General features: G+C 39.1%; 1 protein-coding gene across 5 annotated transcripts in view; it reads left to right on the top strand.

Moving 5' to 3' along the window:
• Positions 1-18,775, top strand: part of Pspc1 (paraspeckle component 1) — an 85,562-nt gene that overhangs the window by 14,047 nt on the left and 52,740 nt on the right. For all 5 annotated transcript variants that reach the window (XR_008721197.1, XM_055616740.1, XM_055616713.1 and 2 more), the window contains exons 3-5: positions 949-1,044; positions 2,678-2,874; positions 7,835-7,919. Coding sequence is in view for 4 of the 5 variants with exons in the window: in XM_055616740.1 (XP_055472715.1) it covers positions 949-1,044; positions 2,678-2,874; positions 7,835-7,919 (378 nt within the window). In the remaining variant the exon portion in view is untranslated. The remainder of the gene's footprint in view (positions 1-948; positions 1,045-2,677; positions 2,875-7,834; positions 7,920-18,775) is intronic.

The raw sequence follows: 18,775 nt of genomic DNA, 5'->3' as shown, positions 1-18,775 counted from the left end.
TCCTAGCCTATCAGGTCTCATCAGGAGTGGCTGCATTATCTTCTTCTGTGGCCTGGTAAGGCTGCACCCCCGTGAGGGGAAGATAATCAAAGAGCAGGCCAATCAGTTTCTGTCTTTCTTAGTTAATATTCTATAGTAGTTACTTTTTTGTTGCTGTGAGAAAACACGTATGACCAAGGCAACTTAGAAAGGAGTGAATTTATTTGGGCTTATAATTCAGAGGGAACCATCAGTTCCATGAGTGAAGAAGGCATGGCTGCTTGAGCAAGAAGCTCACATCTTGAACTGCAGGCACAAAGTAGAGTGAGCAACCTGGGAGTTGTGGAAGTTGTTGAAACTCTCAGAGCTCTCTAGTGACCTACTTCTATTAAGGGTAGACCTCCTAAGTTGCCCCAAACAGTACTACCAGCTATGGATCAAGTATTCAAATGTCCCAGGCTGTGGGGCATTTTCTCATTTCAACCCCCTATAGATTCTGTCTTAAGATGACTCTGGCTTTTGTCAAGTTGACAAAATAACTAACCAACACATGCCTACCTATTCTGATACAGATCTTAAAAATTAACTATTTTCGTGGTAAGGTCTCACTGTGTAGCCCTATCATGGAACTTGCTTTATAGACCAGGCTGGCCTCAAATTCACAGATCCTCTTGCCTCTACCTCCCCTGTACTGGTAATATAGATGTGTGCCGCTGTGCCTGGCTTAATTTTTATCTATGAATATGTATGATACTTAGACATTTCTTTTTTTTTTAATTTTATTTTTTTCTTATCAGTTACATTTTATTAACTCTGTATCCCAGCCGTATCCGCTCCCTCATTCCCTCCCAAACTTACACATTTCTTAACTGTGACATTTTCAAGTCATTTTTATTATAAAATTTTAGGAGCGGAGGTTAATTGTACTTAGGAACTAATTTTTATTAATGCCTTTATACTTTTATCTAGAACTCCTCGTCCAGTCATTGTAGAACCCATGGAACAGTTTGATGATGAAGATGGTTTACCAGAGAAGCTAATGCAGAAAACTCAACAATACCATAAGTAAGACTTGATTAATAAAGATGTTTTAGATATGTATTGTCTAGGGTATATTACATTTTTATGAAATACTATTAGAATATAATTTGGTTGAGAGACTGATTTGGTCTCTATGGAATTTTTTTTTTCTAAAAACTTTATTTTAATTATATTTATATGTGGCTGGGTGTATGGGTATGTACCACATGTGTGCAGGAAGAGGATTGGAGTTCCTGGAGCTGGAGTTACAAGTGCTTGTGAGCTGACTTATGAGAGCCAAACCTGGGTCCTCTATAAGATGAGTAATTGTTCTTAAGCGATGAGTCATCTCTCCAGCCACATTATTTCCTTTTTATACATGGGTGAAACACACTAATTTTACTTAGAAAAGTCTCTAAAAACATACATACATACATACATACATACATACATACATAACTACATACTATAACATACATTCATTCATTCACTCGTCTATCTAGCTAGCTATCTACTTATCTTTTATTTATCTATCTACCTACCTATCTGTCTGTCTGTCTGCCTACTTGCCTGCCTTCCTACCTACCCATCATCTTAATTTGAGATGGGTCTTGAACTCATAGATCTGCCTGCCTCTGCATCCTCCCCTCTTTACCTCTCACCCTCACCCATACATACCAAATCCTGTGTCTTATTCTCTCTACTCCTGACCTAAATTCCTGCTCCCTGTATATGATTCTTGCTAACTACCTATTCTTGCTCTGTGATAACTTTCTGTGTTAGCATTTGGAATTTTGTCACATCAGCTCATTTTTCCTTTATCTCCAAATAAAATGAAAATTCCAATTATAAGGTTTCTATAGGTAAGGTGAGAATTGTGCTACTCCTAATACATTTAACAGAAACTACTCATAGCTGAGAATGATTAAAGAGTTTTTTTGAATTTCAGGTGTATTCAAAGCTCTTGTTTTGTATTTTTTGGCCACAAACACACTATGTAGACCAGCCTGGCCTTGAACTCAGAGATCCTCCTGTCTCATGTTTCCTGAGTGCTGGGATTAAAGGCATGTACCACCAAGCTCGGGCCATTTTTATTTTTCATTTAGTCATTTGTTTGCTTGTTTATAATTTGACTTTTGAAAATAAGTATATGCATAGTTGTGCCATAAATATAACATAGGATATAATAGGAATTGTATTATTACATACTTGAATAACAGCATAACTGTTAAATATGTAATTACAGGTAGAGTGAAGTGGTTTGTTATCGTTAGTCCAGCCACTTAACTTGGTCCATAACAAAATGTTTTTATTACTAAGAAAATCTGATTCTAAGACTATTAATTAGGATTCATTGGGTTTGTATGTTGCAGATTTCATTATGTGTAGTAGTTGAACAAAAACCTGAAAATCTTTATGAGAGCTAGCAATAATACATAGGTTGGAGCAGTGCATTTCGTAAGTTTGAATCATGGTTTCATTACTTATTAGTTGGGAGCTTTTGGGGAAATTTCATAAATTCATGTTTATAGACTCAAGATACTGCCTTGAGACAATGTACAATGCCTACCTGTGCGGGCCATAAGTATTATAAATATCTAATAAGTGGTAGTTGTTATTTTCTGTTGTGGTTTACCTTGTAAGTATCCATTTTTGTCTGATCTTAATATTAATATAGGGAAAGAGAACAGCCCCCACGGTTTGCTCAGCCTGGGACGTTTGAATTTGAATATGCGTCTCGATGGAAGGCGCTTGATGAGATGGAAAAGCAGCAGCGTGAACAGGTTGATAGAAACATCAGAGAAGCCAAAGAGAAACTGGAGGCAGAGATGGAAGCTGCTAGACATGAACACCAGTTGATGCTAATGAGGCAAGGTAAAAGAGATGTGCCACTGTATACATTGGTATCTTGTTGTTAGTTGTGGTTTTGGAGACAGGTTATTTTTATGTAGACCAATCTGGACTTGAACTTACAGAGATCTGCTTGTCTCCACCTTCTGAATGTTGTGTACTAGTATTAATTTGCTAATTAGCAGTTCAGAAACAAAAGTTTTAACTCAATGTATTAGTTAATTATTTTTTTTTTTTTCTGAGAGAACTTTCTGTGCTTGTTTTAAAGACAGTCCTACCTGGTAACTTAGGCTCTGCTTGACCTCCTGATTATCTTGAATATTGGATTACAGACATGGGCCACACTGATGCTGCTTTCAGCCTGTGAAAGTGTGAGGGAGCTGGAGAGATGGCTCAGCAGTTAAAAGCACTGCTTGTTCTAGAGGATCCAGGTTTGATTCCCAGCACCTGAATACAAGCAGCTCATACCTGTCACATCCAATCCCAAGGGTTCCGATGCCCTTTTCTGGCCTCGTTGTGTACTAAATGTACATAGGTTACAGGCATACATGCAGGCACAATACCCATACATATCCACATAAAGGGGGAAAAAGTGTTAGTAGGCTGGGTTTATAGTTGGTAGATTACATGCCTAGAATGTGTAAAGCTCAGGATTATATTTTAAGTGGGATTGGTTGAGGAATGTTTGTATTCCTAAGACTTGGGTATTGGAAGCAGGAGGATCAGAAGTTCCAGAACAGTCTAGATTACAAGGGATACTATATTAAAAAAAATTTTTTTTTCTACATGTAGTATCGCTGGAGGTAATTCAAGGATGTTTAATTTTGCTAGTAATACAGATACATATTTTGCTGATAAAAAGGGAAGCATAGTAGACAATTGCATGGGCTAAAGCCACATGTGAAATTTTATTTGGTGGAAAGATTAGGTTAAGTGTTGGGTTTTATTTATATATTTTTATTTTATGTATGTTGGTGTTTGACTACATGTATGTCTGTGAGGATGTCCTGGAACAGGAGCTACAGGCAGCTGTGAGCTGCCATGTGTGTGCTGGGAACTGAACCCCAGGTCCCTTTAAGAGCAGTCAGTGCTCCCAACTGCTGAGCCACCTCTTTAGCCCTGAGTGCTAGCTTTTAAAGTTGTTACTGCGCTTCAAAAGAGCATCAAAATGGAGGTATGATTTTTGTTAAATGGTAGAGCACTTTAAAAAAAAATATTTATTATTTATACAACATTCTGCCTGTGCACCAGAACAAAAGAGCGCATCAGATCTCACTGTAGTTGGTTATGGGCCATCATGTGGTTGCTGGGAATTGAACTCAGGACCTTTATGGAAGAACAGCCAGTGTTGTTAACCTCTGAGCCACCTCTCCAATCCTTGTAGAGCACTTTTAAGTATACACAAGGCTGTGGATTCAATCCCTAGGCAGACCTCAAGGTGAGAAGAAGGAAGAGGGAGTACCAGATGGTTAACCTGGTAGGCAAGAAAGTACTCGTGTGTTCATGGATGTGAGGATTCAGGAAGAATAAATTCATGTTAACTGGCAAAAGCATGAGACTGCTAAATTAATTTTTTAAGAGCAGTCTTTAAATAAATGTTATATGTCTTTGTAAGACGTGTGCATGTTGCCCTCAGAAACCAGAAGAGGGCATTGGAGCCCCTGAAATTGGAAGTAGCAGATTGTAGTGAGCTGCCATGGTACTGGGAATCAAACCTGGCATGCCCTGGAAGAGCAGCCAGTACTCTTAACTCTTGAGTACCTCTCCAGCCCCAAGAGCAGTCTTAATAGGAATGATCTGCTGTCGTCTGGGAGGCACATAACTGACACCAAGATGAGCTGCTTAAATAGATCTTAGAAGCTTCCCTTTTCTCTTTTCCTTTTAGTCTGGCTTTTTTTTTTTTTTTTTTTTTTTCAAGATTTATTTGTTTATTTACAGATTTCACTATAGATGGTTGTGAGCTACCATGTAGTTGTTGGGAATTGAACTTAGGAACTTTGGAAGAACAGCCAGTGCTTTTAACCTTTGAGCCATCTCTCCAGCCCTTTTTCTGGCTTTCTTACATTCATTTGTGTACTCACATTTTCCTTTTCTGTTTTTTGCAGGTTTTTTTTAAAAATTTATTTTAGATTATCTTTCATTTATTTATTTTATATATATATATATTTTTTATTGTCCAAATATGTATCTATGAGCCATGTGCATGCAGTGTTGTCAGAGGCCAGAAGGTGTCAGAAAGCTCTCCTAGGACTGGAATTCTAGATGGCTGCTAGCTGCTATGTGTGTGCTGGGAATTGAATCCAGGTCTTCTGGAAGAACAGCCCTGGCTCTTAAATGCTGATCATCTTTCTAGCCCTGTCCTGTACCTCAAGCTGACATTGAACTTCCAACTAACTATATAGCTGAGGATGACTGTGATCTCCTAATTATCCTTCTTCTTCTCTCAATTGTCTAAATTAAGTATATCCCTATCTCCCCCCTTCTGTTTTTTTTTTTTTTTCTTCTTCTTTTTGTAGTTAAAAAAAAAACCAAAACATTTTAGGGCTTTAAAATTTTTTTGTCTGTCTAGGTACGTATGTCTGTCTGTCTGTATGCATCTATCTATCTTGAGATGGGGTGAGGTTTTATGTAGCCCAAGCTACCCTCAACCTTGGCTGTATAGTGGAGGATAAACTGGAGCCCCTAATGGTTCACTCAAGTGCTGGAAGTATCAGTGTGTTCCACTGTGCATGTTATAGTGTTTACTACTATGTGGTACCCAGTGCCTGTGCTCCTAGTATTTGTTATGTAGAGGCCAGAGGATCAGCTCAAGGTTATCCTCAGCTATGTATAGTGAATTCAGAATATGGCCTGGACTTCATGAGACCCTGTCTTAAACACTTTCACCCCTTACGACCAAAAGAAAAGTCGAAAACATTGCTGATCTCTAAATCCTTTTGGTAAATTCTCATTTCTGTTAGGATAAAATACAGGACTTTATTATTTTTAGTCTCCTTCTCCTATGCCCCTTCCCCAGACCAATGATAGGGGAGGTTTTCCTCCCCTTCCATCTGACCCTAGCCTATCAGGTCCCATCAGGACTGGCTGCATTGTCTTCCTCTGTGGCCTGTTAAGGCCGCTTCCCCTCAGGTGGAGGTGATCAAAGAGCTAGCCACTGAGTTCATGTCAGAGACAGTCTCTGTTCCCATTACTAGGGAACCCACTGAGCTGCCATGGGCTACATCTGTGCAGGGGTTCTAGGTTATCTCCATCAATGGTCCTTGTTTGGAGTATCAGTCCCAGAAAAGATCTCTATGTCCAGATTTCTTGCTTCTGTTGCTCTTCTTGTGCTTTTTTTTTTTTTTTTTTTTTTTTTTTTGAGAGGTTAGGAGGTTAGGATTACAAACTGAACTTGGTATAAGTCGGACAGTGGTTGCTTACACCTTTTATCCTAGCATTTGGGAGGCAGAGCCTGCCATTTTGAGGCCATCCTTGTCCACAGAGCACATTCCAGGACAGCCAGAGCTACACAGTGAAATCCTGTCTTGAAAGACAGTATTTTTATGTGTCTGGGTGTTTTGCCTGCATTTGTGATATGTATGTCTGTGCACCAAGTATGTGTGCCCAAGGAGGCCAGAAGAGGACATTGGGTCCTGTGGGAGTGGTTAGAGTTTATTTTCCATGTGGGTACTAGAAGGGAACTGAGTGCCTCTGCAAGAGCAGTATGTGCTGTCCTCTGACACACTGACCCATGTCTCTGTCTCAAGTCTTGATTTTTCTCTGTGGCTATGTGTGTATGTACATATGTTTTATTTATTTACTTTTAGTTATTTTTTTAAGATAGGGTCTCACTGTGTAGTATTGGTTGGCTTGGAATGTAGACTAGTCTGGCCTGGAACTCACAGAGTTCCTCTGCCTCCCAAGTGCCCAGTTGATAAAATGATCTTGAATCATAGTTACCTTATAAAGAAATCTTCTAGAGACCCACCTGCCTTTGTCTTTTGAGTACTGGGATTAAAGGTGTGCCACCACACCAAGCTTGTATACAAGTATTAACTGTATTAAATAGGTTGGTTTAGGTATCACTTTATGATCATCATTCGACCATCAGATGTTCATCTTCATCCTTTGTTGCTTTACAGTGGCTTAGAAGTTGCATGTGGTATCCCTTGCTTGTAATCAATCATGGAACCCTGGGCAGAGAGGCAGGAAGATCCCAATTTTGAGATTATCCTAGACAACTTACTGTTGCAAAGTGTTGTCTCAAAAAAACCAGACATGGTTGTTCATGTGTATAGTCTTGGCATTTTTGAAGCTGAAAAAGGTGGATTGCAGTGAATTTGAGACTTCCTCAGCTACATAGTGGATTCTGGTTTGGTCTACTGTAGTGGTTCTCAACCTTCCTAATGCTTCATCTCTCTCTCTCTCTCTCCTGATGTTGTGGTGACCCCCAACCATAAAATTATTTTTGTTACTACTTCATAAACTGTAGTTTTGCTACTGTTATGAATCATGATAAAAATATCTGTGTTTTCAGATAGTCTTAGGTGACTTATAAAAGGGCCTTTTGCTCCCCAGACCTACAGGTAGAGAACCACTGGTCTAGGGTGTGATACTATCTCAAACACCTACAGAAAATTAAAAAGGTCAAAAACAAAAAGGTGACTGGAGAGCTGTTTCAAAAGTTAAGAGCACTGGCTGCTCTTCCAGAAGACCCAGTTTCAGTTCCCAGCACCTACAACTGTTTGTAATTCCAGTTCCAAGGGATCTATCTAATGCCCTCTTCTGGCTTCCTTGGATACCAGCCATTATGTCCATACATATATGCAGGTGAACTATTAATACAAAATAAAAATAAATCCTTGAATCAAAACCAGAAAGAAAGCAGCAGAAGCAGTATTTCCTTAGCTCTTGTGTATGCCAGTAATGGAGATTCTACTTTTGAGTGTGAAAACACAGAAAAGGAAGGTTAAAAAAATACTAATATGTAGTCAATAATTTATAGATCTAATGAGGCGTCAAGAAGAACTCAGACGCTTGGAAGAACTCAGAAACCAAGAATTGCAGAAACGGAAGCAAATACAACTGAGGTAAATGAACATCAATTATAAAAGTGTCTGTTTCATTGTATGTTTTGAGAAAATTCCCTATCATTCATTATAAATAAGTTGTGAAAATAGTAGAAATATGGAGAAAACTTTTGTCCACACGTAGGAAATTACAATATACCGTAATTTTGTTGTCATTGTGATTTCTTTAACTGGTTATGGGCACTTTGATTGCATATACTTTGAATTTAAGTATTACATGTAATTTATTTTAAGAATGCTCAGCGATTTGCTAGGTTGTTTTTCCAGGGATAGGTACATTTGGATTGCTATTTTGCCTGGTTTTGTTTTGAGACAGGGTCCCACTATGTAACCTAGGCCAGCTTGTCACTGTTGTGTACCAGGTTGGCCCCAAAGTCTAGACCTTCCTGCTTTACTTTTTCCAAGTGCTAGAAGTGCAGGCTTGTGCCACTGTGTCCAGTGTATGTAGTGTTGGGCTGTTGCATGGTGGATAGATTTACCAACTGAGCTACATGCTCAGCTTAGAGTGTGGGCATTTAAGATCACTTAGTCTTCAAAGTTCTAAAAATTGAAGCTAATGTTTTAAACAAAGGTATGATAGATGAAACAAACTTGTAATTTTTGTTTTGGAAATTTTTTATATTTTCAAAGTACTATATCACAAAAGTAGTGAGGGGCTGGAGAGCTGGCTCAGAAATTAAGAGCATTCCAGAGGACTCGGGTTCACTTCTCAGGACCAGTATGGCAGCTCACAACTGTCTATAACTGCAGTTCCAGGGGATCCAACACCTTCACATAGACATACTACAGGCAAAACACCAATTTACAAAAATAAAAATAAGTGAGGTTTTTTATTTCCCCACCCTGAGACAGTTTATTTATTATGTAGGTGCGACTTGCAAGAGAATGAACTTGAATAAGCTGAAATTTGTAGATAATAGAATGTTTGTCATTTTGTAGAGGAATGAAATGCCAAGCCAGGAGAGACATGGAAAGAACCTTACATGCCTATTGCTAAGCAAAATATAACAATCTAAAAAGGCCAGATACTTTATGACTCCAGTGACTATGGAAACAGCAAGCCAGGGAGATGGGATGATCAGGGATTATTAAGTTAGTGAGTCAAGATGAAGATGTGGGATATTGTTTTAAATTTTCATTTTTATTTTGTATATGAGAGTGCCTGTATGTATTCGCTGGAAGCCAGAAATCAGGTATCAGATTCATTGGAGCTGTAGTGACAGGTGGTTGTAAGCCTCCATGTGGGTTCTGGGAACCCAGGCTCTTCCCAAAAGCAGCAAGTGCTCTTCTGAGCCCTCTTCAGGAAATCAGATTTTTAGGACAGGAAGACTGGTTTGTATGATGTTATATTTTATCTTTGTTTGAAACTACAGCATGCACACAAAAACTGAAACCTAATAAAAATATTAAACTTGGGTTGATAATGATGTGTCATTGGGGTTTTCATGTATTTTAACAAATGAAACATCTAGTAGACATTGACAGTAGGTTGTTGTGGATTTGGGGGTGTGAGGAATTATTTGGGAATACAGTCTAACACTCAATTTTCTTGGGAGCCATAACTGTTCAAAAATGAATAGAACAGAACAGAATAGAATAAACACTCACTTGTAGGCATGCACAACAAACCATACTGTGCTCTAGGTTAGCACTTCCCACATTGCTTTCTTTTTCGTTTTTTGTTTGTTTTGTTTTGATTTTGGTTTTTTGAGACAGAGTTTCTCTATGTAGCAGTCTTCACTGTCCAGAACTAGCTTTGTAGAGCAGCCTGGTTTCAAACTCAACAAGAGATATGCCTGCCCCTGCCTCTCGAGTGCTGGGTTTACAGGCGTGTGCCGAAGTATCTGCGTTCCTTATATGCTGTGTGAGTGGAAGGTGTGTGCACATCTGAACAACTACAGTGTCTATAGTATAGGCTGTCTTAGTCTGCTTCAATTCTTCACGTGCTGAGATTACACATGCCCACAGCTAGCACTGTATATTTATTAAGTGAATAGTGTAGTAACTGTATCATGAAAAACTGTTGGAGAATGAAGATAGATAAAATGAATGCTGTATGCTGGATTAGACTCACTTATTACTGTGAGGTCAGAGGTTTTAATTTTGAAAGGTAAATGAGAAGTACAAGTAACTTAAAGTAAACTTACTTGTAATGTTTTTACAGCACTGTTCAAGAAAAGGCTCTAGAAGCAGTGAGCATACTGACTTTCCCATATTCCCTAATAAACAAAGCTGAGTTTCTGAAGAAATTCTGTCAGTAGTAAAGAAATATACAAAACAGGATAGATTATGTCAGAGGAACCTGGAAGCCAACATGACAGAGCTTCTAATGGCCAAGCAATTTCACCAGAAAAAGGGAAGAAGGTAGAGAGGTTGAGACAGATACCGAGAGTGAGATCATTAGCTTTAAACCATTGAACAAAATTCCTGTACGTTCATACTGCTAAAACTATTGGTCAATTCTATACATAATGGAAAAACAACAACTCTTTGCAATGGAATTATATTTAACAAATTAAAAAGGATAGACAGTCACTGTTAAGTCATAGTGCTGTAATTATTATAGAGAAGACAATTTTTGTTTCTGTGACAGTGCCTCACTGTGTATTTTATGGGGTTCCTCTTGCTTCAGTCTCCCTATGACTAGCAGTTCAGGTGTACCTTACCATATCCAGAAGACAAGATTTATTGGTGAATATGAAGTAGGTAAAACCCTTAACAACAGGATTTTTGCATAGTGTTTGTTAATACAAATAAAATTTATATCATTTATAGTTTATTAGGCGGTACCTACTTGGTGGTTAATAATCATACTGGCTGTTCTTGCAGAGGACCCAAGTTCAGTTTCTGACACCTAAATATCTGCTAACAACAGTTATAGAGAATCCAATTCCCACTTCTGACCTCCTCAGGCACTGATACAGTTAAAAACAAATAAACAAACAAAAACCCCAAATCTTTAAAAAAAATTGTATGTGGGGCTGGAGAGGTGGCTTAGAGGTTAAGAGCACTCTCTGTTCTTCCAAAGGTCCTGAGTTCAATTTCCAGCAACCACATTGTGGCTCACAATCGTCTATAATGAGACCTGGTGCCCTTTTCTGGTGTGCAGAAACACATGCAGGCAGAATGCTGTATAAGCAACAAATAAATAAATAAATAAATAAATAAATAAATAAATAAATAAATGAATGAATGAATGAATGAATGAATGAATCTTTAAAAAAATTTGTATGTGTTGGAGAGATGGCTCAGTGATTAAGAGAATGTACTGCTCTCAAAGTTTTTTTTAATTATTATTTTTTATATTTTATTTACATAATATGTATAGGTGTTTTACCTGCATGTTTATGTACCATGTGCATGCATGGAGTGCCTGTCATTAGAGGCTAGAAGAGGGAATCTCTTTGTGACTAGATTTACAAATGGCTGTGTTGCCATATTGGTGTTGGAAATGGTCCTCTGGATGAGTAGCCAGTGCTTTTAACCACTGACTTGTCTCCCAACCTGAGTATACTGCTCTGCAAAGGACTTAAGTTTGATTCTCAGCACCCAAATAAGGGAACTCATAAACCTCCAGCTTGTGAGCATCTGCACTCACATACACATACACAGGCATTCACGTACACATAATAAAAAGAAATATTAAAGTTTTGTATTAAGGTCAAATGGAAAAATAGCAAATTTAACGTAGAGAAACCCAGCAGACAGCACGGCAACTAAATGTCCAAATTCTCCATTTTTCTAATGAAATAGTTCATATTAGGCATCTGTTGCTATTACTCAGTAAGGATGCAGCATGTGATATCTTTTCTGATATTCTTGCCAAAAACAGATAATCTCATTCTCATCAAGAGAAAACACTAGACCAGTGCAAATTGAGGGATAGTGTACAAAACTGGTTCTCTTTAAAATAAAAAGTGTGTGTGTGTGTGTGTGTTTGTGTGATGTGATGTGATATGCTATGATGTCATGTGTCTGTGTATACTTGCTGTGGTGAGCTTGTGGAGGTCAGTGGGCAAGTTATTGAAATCTTTTAATCTCTGGTTTAGGGATTAAACTCAAGTCACCAGTTCCCAGGGACACACCCTTTTATAACCTGAACTCTCTTGCTGGCCCTCAGTTTTCTTTAAATAGAAATTGGAGCCAGCTGCAAAGGTTGTTCACTGGTGTAGAGCCATGTCCAACTTATGTAGAGATCTTGCGTTTGGCTCCCAGCACCCACTTGGTGGCTCAGAACTCTTTGTAACCCCAGCACCAGGATATACTCATGATTTACATACACACACAGGCGAGTATTCATACACATACAATAAAAAAGAAATAAATGTTTTTGCATGTTTTTATATAGCCTTGGAACTTGTATGTCCTGGAACGCACTCTGCAGTCCAGGTTTGCCTTAAACTCAGAGATTTGCCTGCTCTTACTCTCAAGTGCCTGGGATTAAAGGTGTTTGCCATCACACTTGGCCTAAATAAATAAATATTTTTGTTTGTTTTGTTTTTAGAGACAAGGTTTCTTTGTGTATCCTTGGCTCTTCTAGAACTTGATCTATAGACCAGGCTTGTTTTATACTCAGAGAGATCTCCCTGCCTCTGCCAAGTGCTTGTATTAAAAATATGTGTGCCATCACTGAACCACATTTTTTTTTTTTTTTTAAATAAGTAGATCTTAGAAAGAAAGGAAGGAAGGACTAGGCAGGTTTCTTGGTGGATAAAAGCACTTGCTGTGCAAGTTTGACTTCCTGAATTGTTGGATCTCTGAGCCTAGGTGAAAACCTTGTTAGGGTGGCACACCTCTAATCCCAGCACTGTTACTTTAAGATGGAAGGCAGACATAGTAGAATATGTTCTCTTAGGACATGTAGTAATCTAGAGGGTGTAGTAGGATGACAGAACTGAGAGCCTCTGTGTCAACAAGGTGGAAGGACAGAGTTGACTTCCAAAAAGGTGTCTTCAGCCCATGTGTGGGCTGTGGCATACATGGACTTCTATAATCACATGAACAAATACAGTATTAAAGATAAGCAAAAAACAAAACCAGTTATTCAAAGCCAGACATGGTGTACATGCTTGTAATCCCAGAACTCAAATAAGCAAATAATTCCTTGAGAGGTAGGAACAATACTGTGAGTTTGAGGGTAACCTGAATTAATGAGAGCAAGTCTCAAAGACAAATAAGTAATAAGAAAATAATGCAGTGGTTCGCAAGCTTCCATCATGAAGCACTGCATCCTGCCTGCTGCATTTCTTTTCAGACATACTAGCATTTATGTGCATGTGTCTCTGTAAAGTGCATGTGGATACCCATAGGAGCTGGCATGGGCTGTCAGATCCCTGCTGCCTAACATGGGTGCCAGGAATTAATTCCGAACCTCTGTAAGAGAAGCACTCTCTTTCTCCTTCCCTCCCTCCCTCTCTCTCTCTCTCTCTCTCTCTCTCTCTCTCTCTCTCTCTCTGGGTCTCTGTCTCTGTCTCTGTCTGTTTTGAGAGTTTCTTTATGTAAGAGCCCTGGCTGTCCTAGACTCCCTTTATAGACCAGGCTGACCTCAAACTCACAGAGATCTGCCTACCTTTCCCTACCAAGTGCTGACATTAAAGGTGTGTACCACCACTGTCCGGCTAGCAGTAATATTCTTAACTGCCAAGCCATCTCTCCAGCCCCTGCCTGGTTTTTCTGAGTAATTTTTCTGCTTTCTTTTACCTGTGAGATACTTGGTCAAAGCCTAGACATGCTTTCCCCAACACTCTTTTCTTTTTCATTTTTCTCTGCCGTGCTTCTGATTTTCTGATTTACTATTATTCACTTGACTGCCTTCTTCAAGTGAGACTGCCTATTTTCTTGGGCTCTAGCTCAAAAAGCATGATAATGATTCTTTTCTTTCTCTATCTCATTCCTAGTAACTGAAGAGATTTATAGCTTTTTTTGTCTTGTTTTTTCAAACTCTCTCTTTTCTTCCTCCTCCTCTTCTTTTTTCTTCTTTGCTTTTTGAGACAGGGTTTCTCTGTGTAGCCCTGGCTCTCCTGGAACTCTCTCTGTAGACCAGGCTGGCTTTCATCTCAAGAGACCGCCTTCCTTTACCTTCTTATTGCTGGGATTAAAGGTATATGCTACCATAGCCTGGCTCAAATTGTCCTTGGCCTTCAAAAATGAGGGCAAGTTTTTAAAAGAGACTGAACTGTAAGAGATTAAAGAAATAATTATACTCCCAAGATATTTTAGTAAAGGCCCTTGCTAAGCCTGATGACTTGAGTTTAAACCCTGGAAACCAGGTGGTGTAGAGAGGTGTCATATAGGGAGGCAAACGTCGAGAAGAGATAAGAATGAAAACCTGGTACAGACTGACTTTATCAACCTGGTCAGACTTTGAGGAGAGGCAGTTCATTGTCAGCATATTTATTTAAAACACAGTACAATTTCAGAAAAGGCTTTCAGGCAACAATCTGTCCAATTACAGGTACACAATAAAGTTAAGGTTTGGCTACATAGAGACATGTGATCATATGACCTCATGTGACCATGAGGGTGGGTTCTATAGCTAAAAGGTCTGGAATCTAGTGTGGTCTCTGCCCAATAGCAGAGGTCAGCAGGCCATAAAGAACTGTGACACCTATCCTAAAGACAGTAGGTGATGGTCTAGGGAGGGAAAAGTATGGAGTAATTATTCTGATAGAAAAAAGGTCTCGAGGTCATTAACAGCTTAACACTCTAAGCTTTCTGGATGGAATGCAGGGATTTAAATTTTATCTCCCCTCTTGAGGAGATGCCCTGTGTGATTAGCATTCCTGGTTCTCTTAGTGCTTCTCTGTAAATGCAAGGACCTGACCTCTGTGCCGCCAGTGTTGGTGGAAAGAACTAGTTCTTACAAGTTGCTCTGACTTTGACTTTCATGATGTAGTATATATCCACTCAACCCCCAATTCATAAATGTAAAAGAAGATGCTAACTGGGTGCTGGATGGAATTTTATTCAGGTCCTAAAGTACGAGAATGATACAGATGTGGACACTGGTCAAAGTTGAACCAAAGATTTTATTTACTTTGTAGCATGATGGCTGAAGGTATTCAAGGAGCTATAATACTTGGAGCTGGAAGAGAACAGTCACACTCCTGTAACTTGTCTTCCCACTTCCTTGCGTACACAAAAACCAAAAAACGTTGTAATGCTAAATTGTACCTGTGTTTATTTTTTCATAATCACATGGTGGTTATTTTTAAGATGCTAATAATACTGTGCAAGGTTGTATGAAGTCTGCTTTTGTAACTTTTCTATAAATCTAAAAACATTACTGAGAACATTTCCTTTATATTACAGTTTTAATAGGTTACCTGATCCAGTTGTAAGACTACTTAATACTTAAATATTATACTTTTTATTTCATTATATTCATATTCATTATTACATGATTGATTTGACTCTTTAAAATGCGAAGAAATTGAGCACTAATAATATCTCAAAAAGGAGATGACAGTTTGATTGGCACCTCCCCTCTCCCATTTCAAAATGGATAGCTTAGGATGGTCACAAACTCATTATACTTTTGCTTCTAATTTTTCAGTGACTCTTACTGACATGTTTGGCTATGGTAGAAAAGTTTTTTCTTTAGATAGACTTAAAGTTTTTATGTTTATAGTTAGTTTGCCTGCATGCATGTATGTGCATCATGTATGTGTAGCGCGAGTGCGCCTGCTGCCTACAGAGTCACATGAAGGGCTTTGGTCTTCTGGACTGGATTATAGTTGGTTGTGAAGCTATGTGAATGCCGTAAACCAAACTTGGGTCCTCTGCAAGAGCAACAAATGCTTTGCCATCTCTTTTGTCCTTGATTGGCAATGTTTATGTTTGGCAAAATTTTAGCACATGTCGGTAATCGAATGATACATGGTTTTGACCTGGCAACTGGTGAATTTCTTTTGAAGTTAAGAATTTGGATTCAAGCTGGGTATGATGGCACATGCCTGTATTCCCTCCACTTAGGAGGTCAAGACAGCCATATTGTTCTGATTTTTGGGACCAGTCTGCATTATGTAGTAAGTTTCTGGTCCTCTTAAACCTAATTTAAGAAATGTGATTTTATATCTGGGGAGATGGCACAGTGATAAAGAGCTCAAACTGCCCAGGCTTAGCACCCTGCCTGTAATTCCATTATGCAGAAAGTAGAGACAAGGCATCAGTCACTGTGGCAAGCTGCCACTGCTGTCTGAATTGGTGAATTGTGTATTCAGTGAGAGGGCCTGCCTCTCAGTAAATAGAACTGAGAGATATTAAGGAAGACACCTTACGTCATTCTCTGGCTTCCACATACACCTTTCCCTCTTGTCGGGGTTACAACCATATAACAGTGTGCTCATCTTTTATAAGAGTGTTGGGGATCTGACCTCAGGTCCTCATACTTGGTAAAATAGGCACTTTATCAATTGAGCCATTTTCTCAGTGTTTATTTTCGTTCTTTATATTTTGAGACAGGTTCTTTGGCTTGCCAGGAATTTGCCATCTAGACCACAGAGATCTGCCTGCCTCTCTGCCTTTTGAGTGCTGGGATTAAAGGCATATGCCTACTACACCCAGCTTGTATTTTCTTTCTTAAGCCATTCAGTGTATTAAAGTGGATATTGGGCTCTATGATAGATAGGAGGGCATAGTGCCAACCAAGAACAACGATGTAGCTACAGATTTTTACTATCTGTTTTATATTTTAGAAATAATTTTTGGTGGGGATCTGGGGGTTAAAAACAGTACCCTGTGCATACCAGACAAATATTCTATTACTGAATATAATAACCATTTAGACCAGTGTATTCTCCTCCAATGAAACGAGCCAATTCAAGCCAAATTAAAGTATATAAAGGCAAGTTTATTGGGTGCTCTCAGGTAGGCTCACTGATCTCACAGGAGGAGGTCAGGGATGTTACCATGCAGACAGAAAATTGAGGGGCAGAGAGAAAAAGCATGGTGTGGGGTTGGGGGATTTGGAGGGTGGGGAAGGAATGGGGTAGGTGGACAAAATTTTAGGATTTTATAGTGAAGAGCTGCTTTGGGAGAGGATGAAGTGTGCTGATAGGGATTGAGGGATGCTTAGGAGAACCTGGAGGCCAAGTTTGCTTTGGTTTCTTAAATAGGCACCTTAGCCACGTGTCCAGGGTCTTAATCCCAACAGCCAGTCTTTTTCTTAGCTTTTAATTTTAACCCTAAACAATAATGTAGACATTCTTCCTGTTGCTAGATAAAAATCTTCTGCAACATTTGTGTACCTTGGCATTTGTGAACCTCCTGTCCTACATTTATTTTGTTTTTATCCTATTGCTGTTACAAATAGTGAAAAAGTGTGGCTCTCTGTTCATAAATCCTTGCTTAGATAAATATTTCTATACAGTTTACAAGAAATCAGTTTCACATTAAAATTACATGTTGGAATATGGCCTCCAACAGAATCCCTATGTTCACAATACTTGTCTGTAATATTATAAACCTCTGAAGCCAAACTTTGGCTTTTTAAAAAATTCATTTTAATTTATATGAATGTGTTTGCCTTCGTGTGCAGGTGCCTGTGGAGGATCCCCTGGTACTTGAGTTACAGACAATTGTGAACTGCCTGGTTTAGGTTTTGGGAATAAAACCCAAGTCCCTTGGAAGAGCAGCAAATGATAGAAATAGTTAAACCATTTCTCCTGCTTCCTATTTTTGAGACAGTGTTTTTCTATATGTAGTCCTGGCTAGCTTGGAACTCACTGTGAGGACCAGGCAGGCCTGTACTTCACAAAAAACTGCCTGCTCTGCCTCCTCTTGAGTACTGTGATTAAAGGCATGTGTCACCAAGCTACACCATGCAGACATTTTTGACATGCGTTCTCACAGATCCCAGGATGACCTCAAAAGTTCTGAACCTCTTGTCTCTACTTCTCCAGTTCTAGTACAGTCAAGTACCACAGCACATCTTGCATGAAGTGCTGGGTATCCTTTATTTATTTTTGAGATCTTTGAGTGTTTAGCCTGTGGTTTATGTCTATGCACCCCATTCATGCACTGTGCACAAGGAGGCCAGAGAAGGCATTGGATCCACTAGAACTGGAGTTGCAGATGGTTGTGAGCTGTTACCAAAGTCCTCATCAATAGCTGCCTGTGCTCTTAACCACTGAGCAATCTTTTCAGCCCTTAAATGATTTAAAGGCAGAGTCTGGCATGAGCCTTGTGGCAGTGAGTGACCTGAACTGATGTAATTATGGAATACCTGTGCTTTTTCAGTGGGTGTGAATGTTTATTTTCCTGTAGAAAATTCTTGTTTGACTATGGGGCTGCCCCATAGTCACGAGGAACATACAGTGTATTGCTATGTTTACTTTCTCTTTATTTTGTTTTTAAGACTCTCTTGCTGTGAGCCGAGGCTGGTTTCTCAGTTGCAGTTTCTCTAATGGATTCTCCCAAGTAGGCACTATTGTACATAGCCTTAAATTATTTTGTGTTTGTTTGTTTATTTGATGTGACAGAGAAAGAGAGAAAGGCAGTGGTGGTTAGGTGGGGAGTTGTATGTGTGTCCTGTGGCTGTTAGAGGACAGCTTTGTAAGGTTGGTTCTTTCTTTCCACCTTAGTGTGTGTTCTGGCAGTTGAACGTTAGATCTTTAGCCTTGCATAAACTTGGTGTTAAAGAATTTTCTGTTGTTGCTTTGTTTCGGTTTTTTAAGACAGGGTTTCATTGTGTAGCCCTGGATGTCCTGGCACTCATATTGTGGATCAGAATGGCTTCGAACTCAAAGATCTACCTGTCTCTGCCTCTCAGTGCTAGGATTAAAATGTGGGCTACCACAGTTAATATAGTGTGTGTGTGTGTGTGTGTGTGTGTGTGTGTGTGTGTGTGTGTGTGT

Source organism: Psammomys obesus, unplaced genomic scaffold (assembly GCF_907164565.1).
Source record: "Psammomys obesus unplaced genomic scaffold, mPsaObe1.curated_primary_1811, whole genome shotgun sequence".
Taxonomy (NCBI): domain Eukaryota; kingdom Metazoa; phylum Chordata; class Mammalia; order Rodentia; family Muridae; genus Psammomys; species Psammomys obesus.
Note: the sequence above shows the minus strand (reverse complement) of the source record. Positions and strands in the feature narration are given on the sequence as shown.